This window comes from Mobula hypostoma, chromosome 28 (assembly GCF_963921235.1).
Source record: "Mobula hypostoma chromosome 28, sMobHyp1.1, whole genome shotgun sequence".
In the NCBI taxonomy this organism is placed as follows: domain Eukaryota; kingdom Metazoa; phylum Chordata; class Chondrichthyes; order Myliobatiformes; family Myliobatidae; genus Mobula; species Mobula hypostoma.
Window position 1 is genome coordinate 5217867 of NC_086124.1, and position 24390 is coordinate 5242256.

The 24390-nt window shown below is 44.9% G+C and overlaps 1 protein-coding gene across 4 annotated transcripts in view; it reads left to right on the forward strand.

Annotated features, from left to right (window-relative positions):
- LOC134339047 (polycomb protein SCMH1-like) overlaps window positions 1-24390 on the forward strand; it is a 213774-nt gene that overhangs the window by 101556 nt on the left and 87828 nt on the right. For all 4 annotated transcript variants that reach the window (XM_063035321.1, XM_063035319.1, XM_063035318.1 and 1 more), the window contains 2 exons: window positions 16874-16962; window positions 23603-23846. In XM_063035321.1, the coding sequence (XP_062891391.1) occupies window positions 16874-16962; window positions 23603-23846 (333 nt within the window). The remainder of the gene's footprint in view (window positions 1-16873; window positions 16963-23602; window positions 23847-24390) is intronic.

The following is a 24390-nucleotide window of genomic DNA, read 5'->3' on the forward strand; positions in this document are numbered from 1 at the left end:
TTGTACTCCCTCTATGGCAAAGATGTCTTTCCTCAGATTAGGGGACCAAAACTGTACACAATACTCGAGGTGTGGTCTCACCAAGGCCTAGTACATTCCTCCTCCTTCAGCCCGTTACCTCTTCCTCCTATCACCTCATAGCTTTTTACATCACCCCCCCTTCCCCCACCCACCCCCCTTGGTCTCATCTTTCACCTGCCAGCTTGTACTCCTCCCCTTCACTCCCCCCCCCCCCACACCCCCACACTTCCTTATTCTGGCTTCTTCCCCCTTCCTTTCCTGATGAAGGATCTTGGCCCAAGACGTCAACTGTTCATTCCCCTCCGTAGATGCTGCCTGACTTGCCGAGTTCCACCAGCATTTTGTGTGCGTTTGCTCAAGATCTGCAGAGACAGAGAAGGCCGGGGTGCACTAATACAGAGCACAGCTACCGCTGACTGGACTGAGCGAAACGCTGAGTGAATTTGGCATCTCACAGGGCGACATGGGTTTCCATCTCAAAGTAATATCAAAGACGGTGGGGCTTAAGGGTAATTCTGGGGCAAGTGAGCACACCTCGACCCACTAGGGTAGAGCACCACGGAAGACTGAGCGTGAGCCTTAGGGTTAATTTTGAGGGAAATTGGGAGCAGCCCCATTCACTAGCAAAGGCGGCCATGGAGTGTCTTGTGGTCTTGCAGGCATTGTTTCTCTATGCCTACCTATAGACCTGGAGGTGTTACGACACAACACACGTTTCTTCAGTTGTGGCACAACGCAGAATAAACATGTTTGTCAAGTTTCAGTTGCTGGCAACTGGTTTATCACCCATTAGCCCTTTAATTACAGAAATTAAAGTGAGTGGAATACTGGCTTACAGGTCTGATCCTGCTGTGAAAATATTTCCTCCCCCTCCTGAATTCTTCTGGATGTGGGAAAATGATTAGATTGGAATCAGTCCCAAGTCGATCTAAATATCTTGTACAATTACTGCCTGTTACGCTGCTGGTGCTCGTTCTCTGAGTGTTCAGGGCTTCCATCATCGTGTCAGTGACCTCCCCTCGGTTTTCACCACTGTCAGTCATGCAAGTCCCAGGTGGAGACTCCGGAATACCGTCACACTCAGGTGTAGAAGGATTGTTTGTTGCTTGTTTCCGCAACAGTTTTGGTTTACCAGTCAGGGTTGTTAGCGCTAAGCTGAGCCCCCCCGAACCTGGGGGACTGGTGGGCCACTCTTAGTCTGGCCTCTACCCTTTGACCTGTTTGGCATGGGTGACCATTTGTTACTTTAACTGAGGGGTTCCCAACTTAGGGTCCAAGGATCCATGGCATAAAAAAGGTTGGAGACCCCTGTCTTAATGCAACCATGAAGGCAAATTCATAGTTGCACAGTTGGGTTGGGAATTTTCTGTCATTGTGTTTAATAGCAACTTGTTGAAGGAATGAGTACATTGGTTCAACCCTTGGACAGTCAGCAGCTTTCTCTGCGGGCAGAAGTGGCTAATACGAGGGGGGCATTCGTTGGGTGGCACAGTGGCATAGATCGGGGTTCAACTCCCACCAGTGTCTATAAGGATCTTGTATGTTCTCCCGTTTTCTTCCCACATTCCAAAGACGTATGGGTTAGGGTTAGGAAGTTGTAAGCATGCTGCGTTGGTGCCAGAAGTGTGCAAACACCTGCAGGCTGACCCCATCCTCGGAGTGTGTTGGTCATTGATGCAAATGATGCATTTTAAAGTTCAAGGTTCAAAGTAAATTCTTACTTATTTATGGAGATACAGTGTGGAAAAGGCCCTTCAGGTGACGCCATCCAGCAATCCTCCAATTTTTAACCCTGGCCTAATCATAGGACAGCTTACAATGACCAATTAACCTACCAACCGGAGCGTCTTTGGCCCGTGGGAGGAAACCGGAGCACCCGGAGGAAACCCACGCGAACACGGGGAGAACATACAAATGCTGTCCTTAAAGGCAGCGACGGGAATTGAACCTGGGTCACTGGTACTGTAAAGCATTGTGCTAACCACTACACTACCGTGCCACCCTGGCATAAACCTTAATTTACTCTATAAACTGAAAAATAATATATCAAGATTACTTATCAAAGTGTATAAATATCACCATATACAGCTCTGAGATTCATTTTCTTACGGGCATACTCAATAAATCCATGGAATAATAATGAATAACAGAATCAATGAAAGACCATGCCAACTTGGGTGGTCAACAAGAGTGCAGAAGACAACAAACTGTGCAAATACAGAAAGAAGAAATAATAATAAATGAGCAATAAATATCAAGAACATGAGATGTAGAGTCCTTGAAAATGAGTCCATGGGTTGTGGGGACATTTCCAAAAGGAGGCAAGTGAAATTGAATGAACTTATCCCCTTTAGTTCAAGAGCCTGATGGTTGAGGGGCAATAACTGTCCCTGAATCTGGTGGTGTGAGTCCTGAGGCTCCTGGAGCTTCCTGATGGCAGCAGTGAGAAGTAAGCATATCCTGGGTGTTGGAGGTCCTCAATGAAGGATGCTGCTTTCCTGCGACAACGCTCCATGTAAATGTGCTCAATGGTGGGGAGAGCTTTACCCGTGATGGACTGGGCCATCCTTTTTGTGATTTTCCATTCAAGGGCATTGGTGTTTCCATACTAGGTGTGATGTAACCAGTCAATGTACTCTCCACTACACGTCTATAGAAGTTTGTAAAAGTTTTAGATATCATGCCGAGTCTTTGTAAGCGTCTGAGAAAGTAGAGGCACTGCCACGCTTTCTTTGTAATGACACTTGAGTCCTGGAGCCTGAACAGGTCCTCTGAAATGATAACATCTGGAGCTGATGGCAGCAGCTGGAAGACAGCACGTTGTGGGTGGTGGGGGGCCCTGATTATGGAGGCTGCTTTCACTGTATGTTTCAATGTACATGTGACAAATAAGTCTTTAGTCTTTAACTCCCCGCTGTAAGGCAAAGAACTCTGATAAGATTGTGTGTTGTTAACCCATGTACATCAGTGGGCTGCCATAAAGTGGGGTTCCAAATGGAGTCAAAGGCAAGTTCCTTGTCATTTGCGCAGGTGAAATTAAAAGCTTACTTGCAGCAGCATCTTGGGCAACGTTCACAAGAAAATCACACATAGTACTGTGCAAAGTCTCAGCACATATGTATAGCTGGAGTGCCTAAGACTTCTGCACAGTCGTGTAGTAATTTTATGTATTGCACCGTACTGCTGCCACACAGAGCAGCAAATTTCATGACGTATGTGAGTGATGATAAACCTGATTCTGATCTGGGTCTCTGTTGTGGACTGAGAGTGGGAAGGGGGCTCGAGAGGGGAATCATGGTTAGGGAAAGGGGAAGGGAGAGGGGAGGGAGTGGGAAGCACCAGAGAGACATTCTGTAATGATCAATAAACCAATTGTTTGGAATTAAGTGACTTTGCCTGGTGTCTGAGGGCTGGGTGTGTTTGCACTTGTGCCAGCCCTGCCCCTGGCACTGCCACCTGTCCCACACCCCTCCTGCAGCGCTCCACCCTCACCAATCCCAACATTCTTTGCTCCCACCAGATTTACAAACTTGCTTTCTGCTCCACTTTGACAAATCCCTTACTCACTCTTCCTTCAGTTAGTCCTGACGAAGGGTCTCGGCCTGAAACGTCGACTGTACCTCTTCCTAGAGATGCTGCCTGGCCTGCTGCGTTCACCAGCAACTCTGATGTGTGTTGCTTGAATTCCAGCATCTGCAGAATTCCTGTTGTTTACTGTACAAAAGTCTTGGGCATCCTAGTCATGAATATGTGCCTAATAGCTCTGCACAGTACTGTATTAAACATAAATTATACACATTTTTTGCAAGAAAACAGAGTTAAAGTGGACAGAATAGAAAGTTAGGGACATTTTCCAAGGGTAGAAATGGCTAATATGAGGAGGCATAATTTTAGGGTGATTGGTGGAAAATACAGGGGGGATAGTCAGAGGTAAGTTTTTTTACAGGGATTTGTGGGTGTGTGGAATGTGCTAACAGGGGTGCTGAGAGAGGCAGATATACTTTAGAGACTTTTAAGAGACTGTTAGAGAGTCACATGGATGAAAGTAAAATGGAGGCCTGTGTGGGAGGGAAGGATTAGATTGAGCTTCGAGCAGGTTCAAAGTTCGGCACAAATTTGTGGGTCGATGGGCCTGTACTGTGCTGCTCTCTTCCTCCGTTCCCCACTCCGGCCCCTTACTGCTTTCCACCTGCCTGTCATCTCCCCCTGGGTCCCCTCTTCCTTCCCTTTCTACTATGGTCCACTCTTTTCTCCAATCAGGTTCTTTCCTCTCCAGCCCTTGACCTTTCCCACTCACCTGGTTTCACCTATCACCTTCCAGCTAGCCTCTTTCCCCACCTCCCAACTTTTTATTCAGGCCTCTTTTCCCTTCCTTCTCCATCCTGAGGAAGGGTCTTAGCCCAGAGCGTCGATGGTTTATTCATTTCCATAGACGCTGCCTGACCTGCTGAGTTCCTCCAGTGTTTTGTGTGTGTTGCTTTCGATTTCCAGCATCTGCAGAATCTCACCTCCCCCTGGGTCCCCTCCTCCTTCCCTTTCTCCTATGGTCCACTCTCCTCTCCTCTCAGATTCCTTCTTCTATAGCCCTTGACCTTTCCCACCCACCTGCCTTCACCTGTCACCCTATAGCTACCCTCCTTCCCCTCTCATCGCCTTTTTATTCTGACATCTTTCCCCTTCCTTTCCAGTCCTGAAGAAGGGTCTTATGAGGTACCCATTGACTCTCAATTGACTGAGGTTCAAATCAGTTACCCAACGACCATCACTTGACCAAGGTTCCAATAAGGTACCCATGGTCCATCACTTGACCAGGGTTCCAATGAGATACCCAACGACTGTGACTTGACCAGGGTTGACACCCCTTAGCTTCAATATTAATTGGAGAAGTAAATATGTGAAGATCCTGTTACAGAAAAAAATCACTGCCGGGGAGGAATAGGTTAATGGCTGGATTGGAGTTGCTGAGCGATTTTGTGCTGTTCTAGTTCGTGTGTTTATATTATAGAAACAGCATTCCACCAGCCAAGACACTGAGTCGAACTGAGGATTTGTCATTACTGATGTAAACAAAATAGTAGTCACTTTTCCAAGTTGGTTCACCGCAATTAGAATTAATTTACTCTAGGAACTGAAAAATAATATATCAAGATTAACTTAGTCAGTGTTTCAGTCTGGGTGTTAAACTGCCTAAATCCACTTAGATTATAAACTTTCCCCAGATTTGCGTTCAATTACAGTCACAGACACATCGCTCATCAGAAAACGCAGACCCATTCGGTTTATTTTCACTGATGAGACAAGGCTTAGGAGATTGAGGGGAGATTTGATAGAGGCATACAAAATTATGAGGAGTATAGATAGAGTAAATGCAAACAGGCATTTTGGGTGGGACTACAACTAGAGGTCATGGGTTATGGGTGATAGGTGAAAAGTTTAAGGGGAGCACGAGGGGAAACTTCCTCACTCAGAGGGTGGAACGAGCTGGCCATGCAAGTGGTGCACGCGAGCTCGATTTCAACTTTTAAGAGAAGTTTGGATAGGTACATGAATGGGAGGGATATGGAGGGCTATGATCCCGGTGCAGGTTAATGGGAGTAGGCAGTTTAAATGGTTTGACCCGGGCTAGATGGGCCGAAGGGCTCGTTTCTGTCCCGTACTTCTGTATGACTATACAAACATCAAGGTAACAAAAACGCAACACAAGTTGCTTCGAGAGGCCTTCACTCTGTTTCTCCTGAAAGTAATACTGCCTCTCGGCTGTGGAGTATTTCCACCAGTCCCAAGTTTATTTTACAGTTAATCCTTTTCATATCAGCCTCAGAATGTATGACTTGACTTTAACTCCATTTTTAGCATGCTGATTTCAAGTTATACTGGTTACGGTATCAAGGCATTACAGTTACAGTCATAGAGCACTCGGAGTAGAAACAGGCTCTTTGGCCCATCTAGTCTGTGCTGAACTGTTATTCCGCCTACTGCCATCGACATACACCTGCACCATAGCCCTCCATCAGAAACGCAATCGATCAAGTTTATCACCACCAACGTCATGAAGTTCGCTGTTTTGTGCCGTACAGTGCAAGACATATCCCGCCGCTCTCTGTCAGGAGTTTCTGGGTTTGCCCTGTGGCTGTGTGGGTTTTCTCCTATGGCCCAGAAAGATGTACCAGTTGGTATGTAAATTGTCCTGTGATTAGGCTTGGGTTAAATCTGGGGTTGCTGGGCTGCGCAGATCGAAAGCCCAGAAGGATCTATTCCGAGCCGTATCTCAACAAATAAATTAGTAAATAAAATATACTATAGCTTACCCGGCATCTGCCTGCACACCGTAAAGGACATATATGCAGAAAGGACCCAGCAAAAAGGCCAGTAACATCTTGAAGGATCCCACCCACCCTGGGACAGAAGGGTTTTGGCCCGAAATGTCGACCGTACTTTTTCCCATCGATGCTGCCTGGCCTGCTGGGTTCCTCCAGCATTTTGTGTTTGTGTGTTGCTCTGGATTTCCAGCGTCTGCAGATTTGCTCTTGTCTGAGGTTCTATAGTTCAGCTCAGCCCAGCGCACCCCATTCCAGTTCTGTGTCATTCATTGTTACGTGCCAGTGCCATGAAACTGAGGTTACAGTGCCTTTCACATCCTAAAATACCCCAAGGTTAGTGATTAAGACTCAAGTATTTTGAGGGGACTGGAATCACAAATGGCTTAGATCAGAGGATTTCCTTGTTGCTTCTGTCATCTATTCCCAGAGGGAGTGGTAAAGTACAGACAAAAATAACAGGGACTGGGCCCGTGAGCTCGCCTCTGCTCCTGTGTGGATGCAGTAACTGAAAGATGCATCTCTGAACTGACAGAGCAGGGCCAGATGCTTCCGCTCAGCGTAGAGGCAAACGCACGGTGATGGCTCTTCTCCTGGGCTTTCTCAACCCTGCAGCGTGACCCCTGAAGATTTCCTTTGCCGGCTGCGAGAACCCAGACCTATTTTTACCAGCTCTGCTCCCCTACAGTGCCTTCCATCTGTTCAGGAGAGGCTTTTCACCTGCGGTTGACAAGTTCCATATTTTTCAAAGTAAATTTCACTCTGATCTTCAAGAAAACTATGCCTCAGAAACCGGCTGAAGGTTGGTTTTCAAACTGTATTTATTATCAAAGTACGTATACATTATACATCCTTGAAATTCGTCTCCTAATAGGCAGCCACAAAGCAAAGAAACCATTTTTTAAAAAAAGACCATCAAACACCCAACGTGCAGAGGGAAAAAAAAATCATGCAAGGAATAAACACGAGCAAATAACATTCCGAGCTGAAGTCCTGCAAAGAGAGTCTGTCCACGGACTCTTAGTTCAGTGCAGAGTTGAGTAAGCGTAACAGAACAACAAGCAGAGCTGGCCTGTCCCTCAATTCAGGCCCCGATACCCCAACCTTTTCGATCTGGCCCCGCACCTAAATTGTTGTCTAAACGACGGGTTCAGTTGCTTTGATGTGCTCTGGGGCCTGTACCTGACCTTTTCGATTTGACCTGGCGCTTAAATCAGCACACAAACCTTGGGTTCAGTCGCGTCGGTACGCTCTGAGGCCTGGGCCCCATTGCCTCAATTTGGCCTGTAGCTGACCTTTCTGCCTCGGCCCAGCACTGAAATCGGCGTGCAAACACTGGTTTCAGTCTTTTCGGTGCGCTATGAGGCCTGTAACCGACCTTTCTAATTTGGCATGGCACTTAAATATTAACGCCTTTTGTGGACTGGGAATGTCCCAAAGCATTTTACAGATAAGGAGGAACATTCAAAACATGCTGGCATTGTAGCGAGAACCCACAATTACCATTGGGATAATAATGAAAGCAGATACTGTATTCATTAGCAATGTTGTACCAGAGCCAGGTTTATCAGTATTGCCTTGTGTGACATGCAGTTTGTTGCTTTGTTGCAGAAGTACACTGCAAAGACAAAAAATTACTATAATTTACAAAGTAAATCATCTGTTCGTTATGTGCTGTGCTTTATGAAGTGGGTGAATGTGGTCTGTCCATTACCGTGCTTGTTCTTGGGGAATTTTTCTACAGAACTGGTTTACCATTGCCATCTTCTGGGCAGTGTCTTTACAAGAGGGGTGACCCCAGCTATTCTCAATAGAGTCATAGAAAAGTACAGAGCAGAAAGGGACCCTTCGGTCGCTCAAGTCCATGCCGAATTATTTAAACTGCCTCCTCCCATCGACCTGCACCGGGACCATATCCCTCCATACCCCTACCATCCATGTCCCTATCCAAACTTCCCTTAAGCTCACATGAACCACTTGCACTGACAGCTCGTTCCACACTCCCATGAGCCTCCAAGTGAAGACGTTTCCCTTATGTTCCCCTTCAACTTTTCACCTTTCACCCTTAACTCATGATCTCTGGTTGTCGTCCCACCCAACCTCAGTGGAAAAAGCCTGCTTGCATTTACCTTACCTATACCCCTCATAATTTTGTACCTCTATCAAGTGTCCCCTCAATCTTCTACGTTCCAAGGAATCAAGTCCTAACCTATTCAATCTCAGACCCGGCACATCCTTGTAAATTTTCTCTGTACTCTTTCACCTACCTACTCCTGTAGGTAGGTGACCAAAACTGTACAAAATACTCCAAATTAGGCCTCACCAACGACTTGTACAACTGCAACATAATATTCCATCTCCTGTACTTGGTACTTTGATTTATGAAGGCAGATGTAGCAAAAGCTTTCTTTACGGACCCTGTCTACCTGTCAGTACTTTTCAGAGATTGCCTGCCTGGTGTTATTGATCGCATAGCCAGGACTTGTGATGTGTCATATGAACATCCACTACCTGCTCCCGTGGCTTCATGTGGCCCTGAGCAGGGTGGGGGGGGGGGGCTAAGCAGATGCTATGCCTTGCTCAAGGGTGACCTGCAGGCTAGCGGAGGGAAGGAGCACCTCACACCTTCTTTGGTAGAGACGTATCTCCACCGTGCTGCCATTATTTATGCATCTGTCTGGTGCTGTACTGTTGCTGCAAAACGAGTTCCACATCATCTAAGGTGAGTGATGATAAATCTCATTTTGATTCTGACTTGACGACAGCAGAGAATTCTGTCTGGGTAGCCTCCCACCTGATGGCATGAACAATGATTTCTCGAATTTCTGGTCATTGCCCCCTGACCCCCCTTCACCATTTCCCAACCCCTTTTCTGTCTCTCCTTGACTACCCATCGCCTCCCCGGTGTTCCTCTCTCTCTTTTCTCTCTTCCATGGCCTTCTATCCTCTCCTAAAAGATTCCTCTTTCTCCAGCCCTGTATCTCTTTCACTTATCAACTTCCCAGTTCTTTACTTCACCCCTCCCCCTCCCAGTTTCACCTATCACCTTGCATTTCTCCCTCCCCTCTTCCCCACCCCACCTTTTAAATCTACTCCTCAGCTTTTTTTTCTTCAGTCCTGCTGAAAGGTCTCAACCCAAAACGTCGATGGTACTCTTTTCCAAAGATGCAGTAGCTGGTTGACTGTAAAGCCCTTTGGGACATTGCGTGGTTGGGAAAGGCACCACAGAAATCAAGCCTTTTCCTGCAGAGTTTAAAGTAAATTTATTATCAAAGTGCACATATGCCACCATTTACAACCCTGAGATTCATTTTCTTGTGGGCATTCACAGGAGACACAAAGAAGCACAATGGAATCAATGAAAAACACACAGAAGAGGACAGACAAACAACCAGTGTGCAAAAGACAACTGTGCAAATACAATAAATAAATTAATAAATAGATAGATAAACAAACAAGTGATAAATAGCTGGCCAGTGGTGTAGTGGCATCCGCACCGGACTCTAAGACGGGTGGTCCCAAGTTTGAATTTGGCCAGCCCTTAGCACACTTTCCACCCGTGCTGGGTTGAGCATCAAGCTAGCAACTTGGCCTCATAAAAAACAGAAGTAGAAGGATACATCAGCTCCCGCTTTGTCACAATGGTTCTCTCAAGTGATGCTATGTCTTAGTTTGGAGAAAATTAGAAGTCGAACTTTTGAAACTTTATTTTGAGAAAAGATGGGGCTCATTTGCTTGATATTATCATTTGAGTTAATTGATAGATTTTTTCCACGATCTAATTGTAAATTTTTTAGTTTTTTTTAGATTATGAAGACACGTAGTCCTCTTTTATTGTCATTTAGTAATGCATGCATTAAGAAATGATACAATATTTCCTCTGGTGTGATATCACAAAACACAGGACAGACCAAGACTGAAAAAACTAACAAAACCACATAATTATAACATATCGTTACAACAGTGCAACAATACCATAACTTGATGAAGAAGTCCATGAGCACAGTAAAAAGTTCAAAGTCTCTCAAATGTCCGACATCTCACGCAGACGGGAGAAGGAAGAAAAGCTCTCCCTGCCATGCCCGACCACAGTCCGATTCTGAGTCATCTGAAAACTTCAAGCTCTGATCGGCTCTCCGACACCGCGTACTGAGCGCCATCTCTGTCCGAACAATTCGACCTCAATCTTGGTCACCAACAACAGGCAAGGCTGGGGATTTTGAGGCCTACTCTCTGAAAGATTCCCGATCGCGCAGTAACAACAGCAGCGAACTGACGTTTCAGAAATTTCTCCAGATGTCCCTCTGTGCTTTCACGTCCATTCTCCGTCAAATCAGAATTGTCCACGGCCCCTATTTAACGGATATGATATCATTTTTCACCGGAGGGCTGCGCACGCGTGGCGCGCTGCTCTCTCTCCTCCCGCTGGCGGTTTGATGTTTATTTTTAGAAGCTTCTTGTATGACGCATGGTTCCGGGGTTGTACACCTAATGGGTTTTTTTTTCTCACTTTTTCTGCTTAGTAGGTCTTTTTTTGTTATCACAAAATTTTTTTTCAATCTTTAAGATAATGTCTTTTTTGAGACATTGTAAGTGTTGTTACTTCAATGTACTCATGTTATTTCTTTTGTATAATATAACAATAAAAAGATTTGAAAAGAAAGAAAAAACAGACAAATAAAGAAACTGCAAGGTTGCTGCCTGATGCAACACAAGCCGCAAAGAGGAACAACAATAGGCAATAAATATTGAGAACATGAAGTGAAGTCTTGAAAGTGAGTCCATAGGGTGTGGGAACAGTTCAGTGTTGGGGTGAGTGAAGTTATCCCCTCTTGTTCAAGAACTTGATGGTTGAAAGGTAATAATTGTTCTTGACCTCCAAAAGAGCCACAACCTTGTCTTAATGTTTGGGGTTTGCGTGCCTCAGTGACCCTGAGAGCTACGTTGGCTGGAGTCAGGGCTTTATGCTTTGGCCCTTGGTAGGGTCACCCATACCAAACAGGTCAAAGGTTAGAGGCCAGACTAAGAGTGGCCCACCGGTCCTCCAGGTTCAGGGGTTCAGCTCAGGGATAACATCCTTGACTTGTCAAAGACAAAATTGTTACAGAAACTTGAATGAAGTTTCCTTCTTTGTGGCCAAGGACAGACATTGCTGCGCTAAGAGCCAGCGGCGTAACAGGCAATTAATAATAATAATTGTTTCTGAATGTGATGCTCACTGCCCATAGATTTCTGGGCTAATTCCCCTCAGGAAATGTGGATGATAAATATGGAGTTACAACTCCAAACAGCCCAACAGATTTCTGGCAATAGTATCAGTACCTGGAAGTATTTTGTATTACGTAGTAATCTTGAGTTTCTGGCATCGTGTTTCATAGTTTAAGGTCTGGTTACTTGCTTGCCTGTTACACTGCTGATGGTTAGGGTAGTAATGAAGGTTCTCCTTCTCTGGTGGTGTTGACTGCTTCCTCTCGGTTTTCACTACTGTCAGCCGTGCAGGTCCCGGGTGGAGACTCAGGAATACCGTCACACTCAGATGTAGAAGGATTCTTCATTGCTGTTTCCGTAACAGTTTTATTTTACCAGTCAGGCTTGTTGGCCCTGAGCTGAACCCCCGAACCTGGAGGATCATTGGATCGCTCTTAGTCTGGCCTCACCCTTTGTCATGGGTGACCCTACCAAGAGCCAAAACATAAAGCTCTGACTCCAGCCAGCACAGCCCTCCAGGTCATTGAGGCACGCGAGCCTCCAAACCCTACAACAGGGTTGTGGTCCTCTTGGGAGGAAGCTGTGGTTATAGACAGTTTAAAATTGACTTTGCTGGACCTGCATCTGCTGTAATCCAACACATCTTTTCGGGACTTGTCTGCATTCTTTGGGAGTTTCTCAGTTTGGCTACTGTAGTTGTAAAGTTTCTGCACTTTACTTTTTGAGGATTTTTATGGTTAAGAAATGGGAGCTCAGTGTTTGTTCACTAGGCATTGAAGAGTAATGTTAAATTGATCCTTGAATGTTTCATAGAACATAGAACATAGCACATTACAGGCCCTTCGGTCCACAATGTTGTGCCAACCCTCAAACCCTGCCTCCCATATAAGCCCCCACCTTAAATTCCTCCATATACCTGTCTAGTAGTCTCTTAAACTTCACTAGTGTATCTGCCTCCACAACTGACTCAGGCAGTGCATTCCACGCACCAACCACTCTCTGAGTAAAAAACCTTCCTCTAATATCCCCCTTGAACTTCCCACCCCTTACCTTAAAGCCATGTCCTCTTGTATTGAGCAGTGGTGCCTTGGGGAAGAGGTGCTGCCTATCCACTCTATCTATTCCTCTTATTATCCTGTATACCTCTATCATGTCTCCTCTCATCCTCCTTCTCACCAAAGAGTAAAGCCCTCGCTCCTGCTCATCCTGCATAATAAATTGGATTCCTCCAAATCTGCCCCGGTCAATCCTGATTTTAATGTCCCCCTCACCGGTAAGGCGTTAAGCCTGGAATTCAAGGTTCAAGTCACATTAATTATCAAAGTATGCAGTATACGTCTCTGAGATTTGTTTTTTCCAGATAGTCATGAAACAAAGAAAACCATGGAGGCTGTTCAAAGAAAAACATCAGCCCCCCCCGCCCCCATGCGCAATTAAAAACAAATCGCGCAAAAGACAACAAGAGCATCAAACTCCCCCTCCCTGTGCAAAAAAACAAATTGTGCAAACGGCAACAAGAACATCAAACTCCACCCCTCGTGCAAAAAAACAAAAAGTTATGGAAACAGCACGAAGGAGCGGGCGAAAGCACAGAATATAAAAGCGTAATACTGAAAGAGTCCATTTGAACTAGAGTTCAATTTATAAATCGCAGTCGCAGAACTTCGGTACCGTCCTCCAACAGCACTGAGGGAGAGAGCAACCATTTCAATGTGGTGGCCTTCCCTCGGGAGCAGTGAGAGAGAGCCTGGTACACTGCACTGAACACTTGCTCACCTCTATGCTTCAATCTTCCTCGACGCTTTAATCGGCGAGATCCTAGAACCTCTCCACTTCCTCCTTCTCCTGTACATTGGAGAGCACGCTGTCTTGTTTATGTCACAGCCTGGTGTGGAGGCTCCAATGCACTGGATCGCAAGAGGCTGCAAAGGGTTGTAGACTCAGCCAGCTCCATCTCCAGCACAACAGGACAGGCCCTCTTCTCATTACTACCATCAGGAAGGAGGTACAGGAGTCTGAAGACCCCTCTTCTCATTACTACCATCAGGGAAGAGGTACAGGAGCCTGAAGATCTCTCTTCTCATTACTACCATCAGGGAGGAGGTACAGGAGCCTGAAGACGCACACTCAACGAATCAGGGACAGCTTCATTCCCTCTGCTGTCCAATTTCTGAATAGACATTGAACCCATGAACATCACCTCACTACTATTTTATGCTGTCTTTTTGCACTACTTGTTTATTTTTTTATATATATATTTCTTATAGTCATATATAGTTTTTTAAATGATATATTGCAAAGTTCAAAGTAATTTTTATTATCAAAGTACATACATGTCTCCATATACAACCCTGAGATTCATTTTCCAGTGGGCATACTCAACAAATCTATAGAATAATAACTAACAGGATTAATGTACGATCAACCAATGTGCAGAAGACAACCAACTGTTCAAATGCAAAAAGAAGAAACAATAATAAATAAGCAATAAATATCAAGCACATGAGATGAAGATGAAGATTGAAATGTTGTGGGAACATTTCAATGGTGGAGCAAGTGAAGTTATCCCCTTTGGATCAAGAGCCTGACGGTTGAGGGGTAATAGCTATTCCTGAACCTGGTTGTGCAAGTTCTGAGGCTCTTGTACCTTCTTCCTGATGGCAACAGCATGAAGAGAGCATGTCCTGGGTGGTGGGTGTTGCTGATGATCTGTGCTCTTTTCCTGCAAGGTACCATTGCTACAAAAAACAACATATTTCACGACATATGGCTGTGATATTAAACCTGATTCTGAAACATCACCAACTTTGAGGACATCTTCAAAAGGCGGCACCTCAAGGAGGCATCCATCACTGAGGGTCGTCATCATCCAGGACATGACCTCTTCTTGTTATTACCATCAACGAAGAGGCTCAGGAGACTGAAGAACTACTTTCGACATTTTTAAGAACAGCTTTATCCCCTCCGCTGTCAGAATATCGCAAGGTCTATGAGCATGACTTAGTTATTCGTCTAGTGGATTACTTACTTATTTTTGTAACTTAGAACAATGCTTTTGTCCTGCACTGTACTGGTGCTGCAAAACAAACTTTTTTTTCGCAACACAGGAGGTTCTGCAGATGCTGGAAACCTTGTACATCTCACGCAAAATGCTGGAGGAACTCAGCAGGTCAGGATGCATCTATGGAAAGGAATAATGAGTCGATGTTTCGGGTGAAGACCTTTCATTAGGAATCAGCTTGGCCCAAAACATCAACTGTTTATTCCCCAGACTTGTTGATTTCCTTCCTCCTTGATTTTGTGCGTATTGCTCAGTTTTTCACAACGTCAGTGGTAACAATCTGATTCTGTGTGGAAAATGTCCGCTCTGTGACTGAAGAAGCTATCAGTCTTGGACAGCTTGGCTAGCATATTGCTCTGCCCAGAAAGCTGCGAATGCAGTTGCCAGTGAAGTGCCTGGAAAATGAAAACACAATTAGTTTCCAGGTACTTGGCCGGGTACACAGCAGAGATGAGGTGGTTTTGTTGCAGTGGGAAGCCGACTTTGCCTCCAGAGTTTTGGGTTTAAGATGGCGCAGGTGAATCTGAACGATTTGTGGCTGGTGGCCAATGAAACAAGGAAAACAGCTAAATACTTTGTTAATCACTCTTTTTATGGCAAATGATCATCGCAAGGAATAACCTGTAACTTCCCTTTGGACTTGGAGGCAATTCGATGTGGCAGAACTGAAGCGAGGCAGTGAGTGGCCCTGTCGCCGGGCATGGGGAAGGCACGAAGTTCAGTCGATCTCAGCGCTGGTGCCAGACCGTACTGAAGTGACTGAACCCAATGTCTGGACAATGATTTAGGCACCAGGCCAGACTGAAAAGTGCAGGGTGTCGGGACCGGAGGCGAGGGGGCGGGCTGCTTTAGCTGGCTGCTCCACTCAGCGCTGAGCTGAGGGCCTGGGGCGGACTCTGTCTCTGTGAAGCTTGCGTTTATTGTTTGCCTTTTTTTTTCTCTGCACGTTGAGGTGTTTTATCTAATGAGTTTCTTTGTTTCGTGGCTGCCTGTTAGGGCATGAATCTCCGAATTGTACACATAGTTTGATCATAAATGTATTTGGGTTGCCTGCAATGCCACACCCATTGTAAGTTAGAGCTTCTGTCATCCTATATGAATGCAGCCTAGAACATGGAAGCTTACAACACAGGAACAGCCCATTCAGCCCACACTGTTGTACCAAACCAGCTAAAAAGCAAATGAGAAACTCCCAAAACCTAATAGCTCCTACCTGAACCATGCCCATATCCCTCCATTTTCCTCATATTCATGTGCCTATCTAAACATCTGTTAAAAGCCTCTGATGTATTTGCCTCTACCACCATACCGGGCAGTGCATTCCAGGCATCCACCACTCTCTGAGTAAAAAACTTACTCCTCACATCCCCCTTGAACCTATCCCCTCTCTCCTTCAATGCATGCCCACTGGTATGAGACACTTCTACCCTGGGAAAAAAATACTCTCTGTTCACTCTATCTATGCCTCCCATCATCTTATAAACCTCTATCAGATCTCCCCTCAGCCTCTGACACTCCAAAGAAAATAACCCAAGTTTGTCCAACCTCTCGTGATACCACATGCCCTCTAAACCAGGCAGCATCCTGGTAAACCTCTTCTGCACCCTCTCCAAAGCCTCAACATCCTTCCTCTAATGGGGCGACCAGAACATGGAACATAGAAATCTACAGCACATTACAGACTCTTCGGCCCACTATAGTAGACCATGTAACCTAGTCTAGAAACTGCCTAGAATTTCTCTATCGCATAGCCCTCTATTTTTCTAAGCTCTGTGTACCTATCTGAAAGTCTGTTTAAAGACACAACTGTATCCGCCTCCAGCACTGTCGCTAGCAGTGCATTCCACACACCTACCACTCTCTGTGTGAAAAACCTACCCCTGACATCCCCTCAGTCCCTATTTCCAAGCAGCTTCAAACTATGCCCCCTCGTGTTAACCATTTCAGCCCTGGGGAGAAAACCTCTGGCTATCCACACGATCAATGCCTCTCATCATCTTATGCACCCCTGTCAGGTCACCACTCGTCCTCCGTCGCTCCAAAGAGAAAAGGCCAAATTCACTCAACCTATTCTCGTAAGGCATGCTCTCCAATCCAGGCAAAATCCTTGTAAATCTCCTCTGCACTCTCTATAGTATCCACTGTATGCAATACTCCAGATGTGGCCCAACCAGAGTTTTATAAAGTTGCCTTGTGACAGATATTCTGCAGAGGAAGCTAAGGTCCTGTAACGTTTTCTTTTTTTATATATATATCGGCTCTCTAGGATTTCGACTGAATGCATCTTCATGGCCGATGTTCTTGCTGAAGACTTTAAGTGGGGCAGAAATGGCACCAGGCAGGATATTTCACAAGGTAGGCATTCTTTCTTGGATATTTCCGAGGTCTGTATTTGGCCCTCAACCCCAATTCTACTGCCTTCTCCTCATAACCTTTGACAACTTTACTAATCAAGAACCAATCACTGACATTGTATACAAATGTTTCCCCAGGCACTCCTATCGCCATCATTTCCTGAAGCAATTCCTTTGAAATTGTTGTGGGTGTTCGGGCCTGCCTAGTCACTGTGTAGCAATCTCTGTTTATTCAGCGTGTGACAATCTGTTGTTCATTGTGGGCAAGCTACATGGCATTGGAATGTTCAGCAAAGAATACAGCAGGATATAGATCAGTTGCAGATATGGGCGGAGAAATGGTAGATGGAGATTAACTCTGCCAAATGTGAAGTGTTGCACCTTGGGAGATCAAATGTAAAGAGATAGTGCACTATTAAGGAACAGAGGGTCCTGGAGCTCCCTGAAAGTGACTACAGAGATTGATAAAGTGGTCAAGAAGGCATATGGCATGCTTGCTTTTACTAATCAAGGCACCGAGTTTGTAAATTGGGAAGTTATGTTGCAGCTTTAGGCTGCATTTGGAGTTGTGCATACGGCTCTGGTCTCTCCACTGTAGGAAGGATGTTGAGGCTTTGGAAAAGGTGCAGAAGAGGTTTACCAGGATGCTGCCTAGTTTAGAGGATATGTGCTATCACGAGAGGCTGGATAAACTTGTTTTCTCTGAAGCGGTGGAGGCTGAGGGAGGATTGGATAGAGGTTTATAAGATTATGAGAGGCATAGATAGAATAGGCAGGGAGTATCTTTTGGGCACGTGGCCAAGTGGTTAAGGCATTGGGCTAACGACCTGAAGGTCGTGAGTTCGAGCCCCAGCCGAGGAAACGTGGTGTGTCCTTGAGCAAGGCACTTAATCACACATTGCTCTGCGACGACACCGGTGCCAAGCTGTATGGGTCCTAATGCCCTTCCCTTGGACAACATCGGTGTCATGGAGAGGGAAGACTTGCAGCATGGACAACTGCTGGTCTTCCATACAACCTTGCCCAGGCCTGCGCCCTGGAGAGTGAAGACTTTCCAGGCGCAGATCCATGGTCTCGCAAGACTAACGGATGCCTTTACTTAATTTATTTTTTCCCAAGGTTGAAATGTCTAGAAGGCATGCATTTAAGGTGAAAGGGGATAATTTCAAGGAGATGTGAGGGGCAAGTTTTTTAAACAGAGTGATGGTAGAGGCAGGAGCATTCGAGGCGGTTAAGAGATGTTTATATAGGCACATGAAAGTGTGCCTATGGACATTGTGCAGGCAGAAGGGATTAGTTTAGTTGGCCGTTTGATGACTAATTTAATTGGTTTAGCCAAAGGTCCTCATGGACCGTTGTATGTAACGCCTCCTGTGCCTTTTATGGGAAACATTTTTGTCCAGGTTTACCTGTTAGAATTGAATCAATTAGGTTTATTAAGACTATGATGAATAAGAGCTGAATTAGGCCATTTGGCCCATCAAATCTCTACTATTTCATCATGATTTTTCCTCTCAACCCCATTCTCCTGCCTTATCCCTGTAAACTTTGACACCCTTAATAATCAAACTATTAATCTCTGTTTTAAATATACCTGATGACTTGGCCGTCCATAGACATCTGTGGCAATGAATTTCACAAATTCACCATCCTCTGGCAAAAGAAATTCCTCCTCACCTCTGTTCTGCATTATTGTCCTTCTATTCTGAGGCTGTGCCCTCTGCTCTAGACTCTTCTGCTGTTGGAAACATCCTCTCCATGTCCACTCCATCTGGGCCTTTAAATGTTCAGCAGGTTTCGGCGAGATCGCGCCCATTCTTCTAAACTCCAGTGAGTACAGACCCAGAGCTGGAAAGTGCTGCTTATACATTAGGCCTTTCTTTCCTGGGATTATTCTCATGAACCTCTCCAATGCCAGCACATCATTTCGTAGATTCGAGGTCCAGAACTGCTAACAGTACTCCAAATGTGGCCTGACCAATGCCTTATAAATCTCAGCATTATATGTTTGATTTTATATTCTAGTCCTCACAAAATGAGTGCTAACACTGCAATTGCCTTCAGTGCTACCAACTCAACCTGCAAGTTAACCTTTTAAGAAATCCCACCTTCGGACTCCCAAGTTCCTTTGCAGTTCTGATTTGGTCTCTCTGATGCTGGGCCTGTTTTCGTGCTGGATAACTCTGACACTATGAAAGCGAACTTCAGGAATCTTAATGAGTTCCTCAATGTAAACTTCGAGTGTTTGTAAATTTTTCTGGTGGTCTTTGAGCTCTTGGTAGTCTACACACACACCCTCCGCTGTCCCGTGTACACAATTGTTCAGACCTCTCTCCACTCCTACCCTGGGCACACTGCATATGGTAACCTGTTCTAGACATGCTGATGTGCAAGGTTTAAATTCAGTTGTGGTCTTGAGAATCAGAATCGGGTTCATTATCACTGACACGTCAAGAAATGTGTTGTTTTGTGGCAGCGGTACAGTGCAATACACACAATCACTTGATTGCCGCTTTATTCAGTACACCTCGTTAATACAAATATCTAATTACCAATCGTGGCAGCAGCTCAATGCATAAAAGCATGAAGGCATGGTCAAATAGTCATAGTCATACTTTATTGATCCCGGGGGAAATTGGTTTTTGTTACAGTTGCACCATAAATAATAAATAGTAATAGAACCATAAATAGTTAAATAGTAGTATGTAAATTATGCCAGTAAATTATGAAATAAGTCCAGGACCAGCCTATTGGCTCAGGGTGTCTGACCCTCCAAGGGAGGAGTTGTAAAGTTTGATGGCCACAGGCAGGAATGACTTCCTATGACGCTCGGTGTTGCATCTCGGTGGAATGAGTCTCTGGCTGAATGTACTCCTGTGCCCACCCAGTGGATGGGAGACATTGTCCAAGATGGCATGCAACTTGGACAGCATCCTCTTTTCAGACACCACCATGAGAAGGTCCAGTTCCATCCCCACAACATCACTGGCCTTACGAATGAATTTGTTGATTCTGTTGGTGTCTGCTACCTTCAACCTGCTGCCCCAGCGCACAACAGCAAACATGATCGCACTGGCCACCACAGATTCGTAGAACATCCTCAGCATCGTCCAGCAGATGTTAAAGGACCTCAGTCTCCTCGGGAAATAGAGATGGCTCTGACCCTTCTTGTAGACAGCCTCAGTGTTCTTAAACCAGTCCAGTTTATTGTGAATTCGTATTCCCCAGGTATTTGTAATCCTCCACCATGTCCACATTGACCCCCTGGATGGAAACGGGGGTCACTGGTACCTTAGCTCTCCTCAGGTCTACCACCAGCTCCTTAGTCTTTTTCACATTAAGCTGCAGATAATTCTGCTCACACCATGTGACAAAGTTTCCTACCATAGCCCTGTACTCAACCTCATCTCCCTTGCTGATGCATCCAACTATGGCAGAGTCATCCGAAAACTTCTGAAGATGACAAGACTCTGTTCAGTAGTCCGAGGTGTAAATGGTGAAGAGAAAGGGAGACAAGACAGTCCCCTGTGGAGCCCCAGTGCTGCTGATCCCTCTGTCGGACACTCAGTGTTGCAAGCATACGAGGTTCACATTGTTCAGACCAAGCACCAGAATGGGGGAAAAAATGTGATCTATGTGACTTTGATCATGGAATGATTGTTGGTGCCAGATGGGGTAGTTTGAGTGTCTCAGAAACTGCTGACCTCCTGGGTTTTTCCCCTCACAGAGAATGGTGTGAACAACAAAAAGATAGCCAGCGAGTGGCAGTCCTGTGGGTGGAGAGACCTTTTTAATGAGGGAGGTGAGAGGGGAACAGCCAGACGGGTTCAAGCTGACAGGAAGGTTGACAGTAGCTCAAATAAACACACGTTACAACAGCACGTGTGCAGGTGAGCATCTCTGAACGCACACCACATCGGATGTTGAAGTGGATGGGCGACAGCAGCAGAAGACCACAAACATACACTCAGTGGCCACTTTATTAGGTACAGGAGGTATCTAATAAAGTGGCCACTGACTGGCAAAATAAACTATAAATTACAATAAAAATCAGGTTTAGTATCACCAGCATATGTAGTGAAACTTGGTGTCTTTGAGTGTGTGCCTTCAGGCTTCTGTAACTTTTTTCCTGATGGTAACAGTGAGAACAAGGCGTGACTTGTGTGATAGGGGTCCTTAATGATGGATGCCGCCTTGTTGAGGCATCGTCTGCTTGAACATGTCCTGGAAACTACGGAGGCTAGTGCCCATGAAGGAGCTGACTGAGTTTACATGTCTGCAGCTTATTTCAATCCTGTGCAGCGCCCTCCCCCCACCCCCCCATACCGGCCGGTACGTGTGAGGAAATTTGCTCGTGTTTTTGGTGACATACCAAACCTCCTCAAACTCTGAATGAAATATCGCCTCTGTTGTGCCTTCTTTGTAGCTGCCTCGGTACGTTGGGTCCAGGATAGATCCTGAGATAGAGATAAATATATGTATGTAATGGAAAAGGGGTAGTGCTTATGGATTCGTTACATTTTCATGTTTTACTGCAGCAGGCATCTCCAAACAATTCCCTATTTTCTTTAACAACTGCTCAGTGCATCAGCCAAGCTTTGACTTCTCGTGAGCGCTGCCATAAGAAAGCAGCATCCATCGTCAAGAACCCCCCCTCCATCCAGGCCACGCTGCCTTCTCACTACTTCCATAGGGAAGGACGTACAGGAAGCCTCAAGTCCCACACCACCAGGTTCGGGAATAGACAATAGGTACAAGAGTAGGCCATTTGGCTCTTTGAGCCAGCACTGCCATTCACTGTGATCACGGCTGATCATCCACAATCAGTACCCTTTTCCTGCCCTCTCCCCATATCCCTTGACTCCGCTATCTTTAAGAGCTCTATGTAACTCTTTCTTGAAAGAATCCAGAGAATTGGCCTCCACTGCCTTCTGAGGCAGAGCATTCCACAGATCCACAACTCTCTGTGTGAAAAAGTTTTTCCTCAACCCTGTTCTAAATGGTCTACCCCTTATTCTTAAACTGTGGCCTCTGGTTCTAGACTCCCCCAACATCGGGAACATGTTTCCTGCCTCTAGCGTGTCCAATCCCTTAATAATCTTATATGTTTCAATCAGATCCCCTCTCATCCTTCTAAATTCCAGTGTATTCAAGCCAGTCTCTCCAATCTTTCAACACATGACAGCCCTGCCCTCCCTGGAATTAACCCAGTGAACCTATGCTGCACTCTCTCCATAGCAAGAATGTCCTTCCTCAAATTTGGAGGCCAAAACTGCACACAATACACCAGGTGGGGTCTCACCAGGGCCTTGTACAACTGCTCCTATACTCAACTCCCCTTGTTATGAAGGCCAACATGCCATTAGCTTTCTTCATTGCCTGCTGTACCTATATGCTTACTTTCAGTGACTGATGAACAAGGTCATAATTATTACCCTTCAACCATCTGGCTCTGGAACCTTGCTCTCTCACCTCAACTCTGGACTGATCCCTCAACATATGGATTCTCTTTCAAGGACTCTATAAGACATGTTCTCAATATTATTTATTACTTATTTATTGTTATTTTTTTCTCAGCTCAAGCATATAAAACCTAAGGTACGGGCATCACCAAGCACACTCATTTCTTAATTGTTAGGAACTTTCGGACCATTCTAGTGGTGTTTAGTATTGTGGCTTTCTGGAGATTTACATAAATATTGCTATATAGTTCTAATAGTTTAATGCTATTGTGTCCTGACTTTGATATGATACCAGTTGTGGATATTACTATTGGGACAATGTATACCCTGTTCATATTCCATAGTCTTTCAATTTCCTCTTTTAGCTCAGTATATATTTGGTGTTCTTCACTTATTGATATCTGCATGTTATGTGTGTTTGGAATGACTATCTATTAAGTAAGTTGTTCTTGCTTGTTTATCCTGTATTATTATATGCGGATGGTTGTTATGGATTGTCCTATCTGTAACAACCAATCATTCGTAATATCATTTGTGGGACTGTGACTCTAAAACTGGATCAGGCTTGGATCTATAGCTTAATAGTTAAATAATAGTTAAATAGTTAATAGATTTATAGTTAAACCTTAGTATGGTTTCTTTCTTTAATGAGTTCATATTTTAAAGGAAGATTTTGGTCAATGATGTTTGCCACTTGATTGTGCCTTTGTAAGTAATCAGATTGAGTTAAACTGCTGCAGGATCCTGTAATGTGTTGGATGTTTCCAGTTTCTCTTGGTATTTTCTGCATTTATCATATTGGAATTTGTTGGTCTTTTATTTTTTTTTCACATTTTATTTCTGGAAAAGTTTTGACAATTTTTTGTGTTAACCATCTGGTCATGTATTGCTGCAAAGAACCTATCTGTTTCTGGGAAGAGGTCTCCAACAATAATAATATTGCTATTGTAATGGTTTTCTTTGTGTATTTGCACAATTATTTATTTTTTGCAGATTGGCAGTTTGTCAGTCTCTGTGTGTCGTTTTTCATTGATTCTACTATATTTTTTTGTTCAACTGTGATTGCCCACAAGAAAATAAATCTCAGGAGTGTATATGGTGATGTATATGTACTCTGGTAATAAATGGACATTGAACTTTGAGCATTTGATCAGCCTTCGTGTGCTGTGTCTTCCACAGGAGCCACCTTCACCCCCGCAGAACTACTACAAAGTGGGGATGAAACTGGAGGCGGTCGATAGGAAGAACCCGCACTTTATCTGCCCCGCAACGATCGGGGACGTGAGGGGGTCGGAAGTGTTGGTGACGTTTGACGGCTGGAGGGGAGCTTTTGATTACTGGTGTCGCTACGATTCTGGGGACATCTTCCCCGTGGGATGGTGCTCCATGACTGGAGACAACTTACAACCTCCAGGAACCAAGGGTAAGTCTTGCATCTTACCTGAGAACAAAGGTGGTGGGACTGTCGTGACTTTGTGGTCACACTCACTCAAAATGAGTTACTGTCAGAGAGTTTGTTTTTCAAATAAAGCTCGATACCAGACTTCAAGTGGCAAATCATTTATTTTCACGTGATATCATCGAGATTAACATGCATGGAACTCTGAGTTACAGTTTGTGTTTATATCTTAGTAGCAAACAGGTGAACAAACTCCCCATTAGCAAGACAAAGAGTTGATCTGTGACTCATCCATTTACCCATATCTTGTGCAGCTGTGTTATCGCTCTAATGAAAGGTTTTGGCCAGGACTATAATCTTAGTTATGTAGACTTGGAACTTAAATTGGAAAACACAGGATGTCTACAAGGTCACAAAGCTTTTATCAACATAACCCTCTTAACTCTCTATTAAAAATGTTGCTGCAACTTTACAAAACCGCTGGTCAGGCTGCACTTGGCATATTGTGTGTTGTTCTGATCGCCACATTAGAGAAAAGATGTGGTTGTGCTGAAGAGAATATGGAGAA